A 3,047-nucleotide genomic window follows, 5' to 3' on the forward strand; every position below is an offset into this window, starting at 1 on the left:
TGGCAGGTAGTCGTCAGTGTAGATGTGTCGTTTAATTGTTTGCAGACTGCGCTTCATGAGGAACCAGGTGTGTCGATTCCCTTGTTTCTTTCAGGACCCAGATCTAAATGTAGCAGTTTAAACAGTAAGGCGTTGGTCCAATGTTGTATATCAAATTTCACTCGCACTTTCAGATTCAAATCTGTGCTGCCGCACTGAGACGAAGAATACTGCATCCTGCATACAATAATGGCATCAAAGGTACGTTTTTGTTCATAATTCTTGGTTCTGGGAAACCTAACATTCATAACAAATTTACTTTTATCGTGTCTATTGTTTTTTGTTTTACTGTTAGGCCTTTTTTCAGGCGATAAGACAAGAACGAAATTGTTTGTGATACAAATTAGTCTTCCACACTATAACTTGAAGCCGTTCCAGATCAGAAATTGACGGACATGTGGAATCAAAGTAGTTGAAGGAAAACCCCAACTATTGTCAGAAAAAAAATCAAATCATAGGTATGAACTAACTACCAAACGCAATCGGTCAAAATATGAATGGAATTTGAACTGGGTAACCTGAAGCACAGCAGGTCCACCTTCAAGCAAGCTGATAAATCGAGAAGCCAGTTAGCCTGCAAAGTGATCAACAGATCTGTCTGCTTGCATTGTGGTCGATAAAGAAGTCAGCTGTCAGGCTAGTCAACAGCCCAATTGGCTTGTGAATTGGCCAACAAGCCTGTGAATTGGCTGGTCAGCTTGCTGACAGGCCACTTTGCTGTTCAGTTTGTCAACTGGTCAGTTGTCTAGCACTTTGGTCGACATCCCAGTCGGATGGTAAACTTGTTGACAGACCATCTGACCGGATAGTTTATCGACAGGATGGCTGGATGACAGGATTCCTGCTCGTTTTGATTTTAGAGCATGGTAGAGTTAAGAGTTAGCGGCAGTTTGCAATTTCAGTAGATTTTTTGCTCCAAAAATACACACTGCAAGTCAAGCCTTAACAGTCCGTTCTTGCGATGATTGTACCCTCATCAAGTTGCTGCGGTGCTTGAAATTGTAGGGGCGGGGGCTAGGGGACATACCTTCCCAATTTTACTGGGGTAATTTTCCGGCTCTTCCTTTAAAATCGTTAATAGATCATTTCTCTACAAATTCTCTCCTCCCTTATCAGGACCAGAGAATGCCAGCAGGATTGATTCCAATGATTGTGTTGCTGTGGCTTTCAAGCTTCCATTGTATTGCCCAAGAGGAACCCAAAGGCTCTGCGGGTTGCTGCGGAGCTTGCTTCCAAGGCCCGGCCGGAACACCGGGTGTCCCTGGGATCCCAGGAAATCCAGGCGGATTTGGGGTTCAAGGACCTCTTGGCCCCAAAGGTGACCCCGGACTTGGCCTCACTGGACCCAAGGGAGAGACCGGTGGCAAGGGACGGAAGGGCGATCAAGGCGAGCCTGGAATGCAGGGACCTCCGGGGAAGCAGGGACCTGCAGGTCGCAAGGGAGATATCGGTGAGGGGCAGAAAGGTAACCAGGGGGAGCAAGGAGTCCAAGGTCCGTCTGGTGAAAGGGGGCAAAAGGGCCAGCCAGGAGACGCTACCCTGGTGACACCAACACCGCCATCTACTGTCGCATTCAGCGCTTATCGCACGTCAAGTGTATCGAGCAGTGGTAGCGACACTATCATCTTTGATAACATCGAGACGAATCTGGCCGATGGGTACGATTCGCAATCGGGCGTGTTCACGTGCTCCATTCCAGGCGCCTACTTCTTTACCGCTAGCTTTTTGAGTTTGACCAATTCGAATCGGCCCTATGTAAAGCTGAAAAAGAATGACGAAATTGCATTTGCAATCTATGAAGGTCAGCCTGGCTATCACCATCAGTCCAGCAATTCGGCAATTGTCGTTTTGGCGACTGGAGATAGAGTCTGGCTTGAGTTTGGCGATAGAAATAACAGAGGTATTTATTGCGAACAAGGCAATCGTTATTGCTGTTTCTCCGGATTCATGATCAATTCATTTTAGGTCTAATCACGTAGGATAAACGTTTTTAGTTGCGTTGTGAGTCATTGCACCATTCAGCCTGCTATGAAAGCTCTTTTATAAAAAGATGGGGTTCTGTTTTGAGTATATTGTCTGCATGGGTAAATAGTCTTAAATTTTAAAGATGGAATTTAAAGTACCGTCAGAGAGAAAGTCGTGCATAATACAAGGCCTAGGCTTACTTTGACCTTTGAATATGCCAAACGAACTAAAGTTTGAACAAATATTGATAAGGAATGTACTTAACAAATATTTATTCACGATGTAGTAGACAACACGGCCAAGATGGATATAGGCATCAATCTCTTTAAGTATAATCATATGCTAATGAGAAAGAGAAAAAAATGAGGCTTATTACGTTTTAATTTACAAAGAGTACAGTTTAAAAATGGAATTCCGTCACTTGAGAGAAAAGAACTAAACGAACTAAAGTTTGAACAAATATTGATCAGGAATGTACTAAACAAATATGTATTCACGATGTAACCAAGATTGATAAAGGCATCAATCTCTTTAAGTATAATCAGATGCTTATGAGAAAGAGAAAAGAAAAAAAACATTGAGGTTTATAACGGTTTTATTTTTCAAAGAGTACGGTTTTAAAATGGAATTCCGTCACTTGAGAATAAATCTTCAAAATATAACCCTTCAGCAACCTACACAATTCCAACCATCATATACCTGTAAGCAATTCCTTATTGTTTAAAGTCGACACTGGAACCCTTCGCTGTGTGATTGTGCTCTAAAAGCAAGTCCGGTTTGCATCTTCCTTTTTTTTTAATAACTCATAAAATTGTTTGGTCCAAAAATTCATATTTCACAAGTTCCTCAATCAAACGTAGCCACAAAATATTTTGAGTGCCCCTTGCAATGGAAAGACGACAACAACTTTCAGTGAGATAATTAATTCCAGACCGGTCATTTTAAAATATTGTTTATTTTTAAAGGGAAGTATCAATACAGAGTCAGCTCTTCAAACAACTTTCGAAGGCAGTTTGAATAAAAATCGCAGAATCCATTTTTAA

General features: G+C 42.0%; 1 protein-coding gene across 1 annotated transcript; it reads left to right on the forward strand.

Annotated features, from left to right (window-relative positions):
* The first annotated feature begins 228 nt into the window (after nucleotides 1-228).
* LOC119729804 (complement C1q tumor necrosis factor-related protein 7-like) lies at nucleotides 229-3,047 on the forward strand. Its single transcript, XM_038202613.1, has 2 exons — nucleotides 229-240; nucleotides 1,156-3,047. Exons 1-2 carry the CDS (start codon nucleotides 229-231, stop codon nucleotides 2,002-2,004), a joined length of 861 nt encoding a protein of 286 aa, XP_038058541.1. The 3' UTR covers nucleotides 2,005-3,047.

Source organism: Patiria miniata, unplaced genomic scaffold (assembly GCF_015706575.1).
Source record: "Patiria miniata isolate m_02_andy unplaced genomic scaffold, ASM1570657v1 HiC_scaffold_1, whole genome shotgun sequence".
In the NCBI taxonomy this organism is placed as follows: domain Eukaryota; kingdom Metazoa; phylum Echinodermata; class Asteroidea; order Valvatida; family Asterinidae; genus Patiria; species Patiria miniata.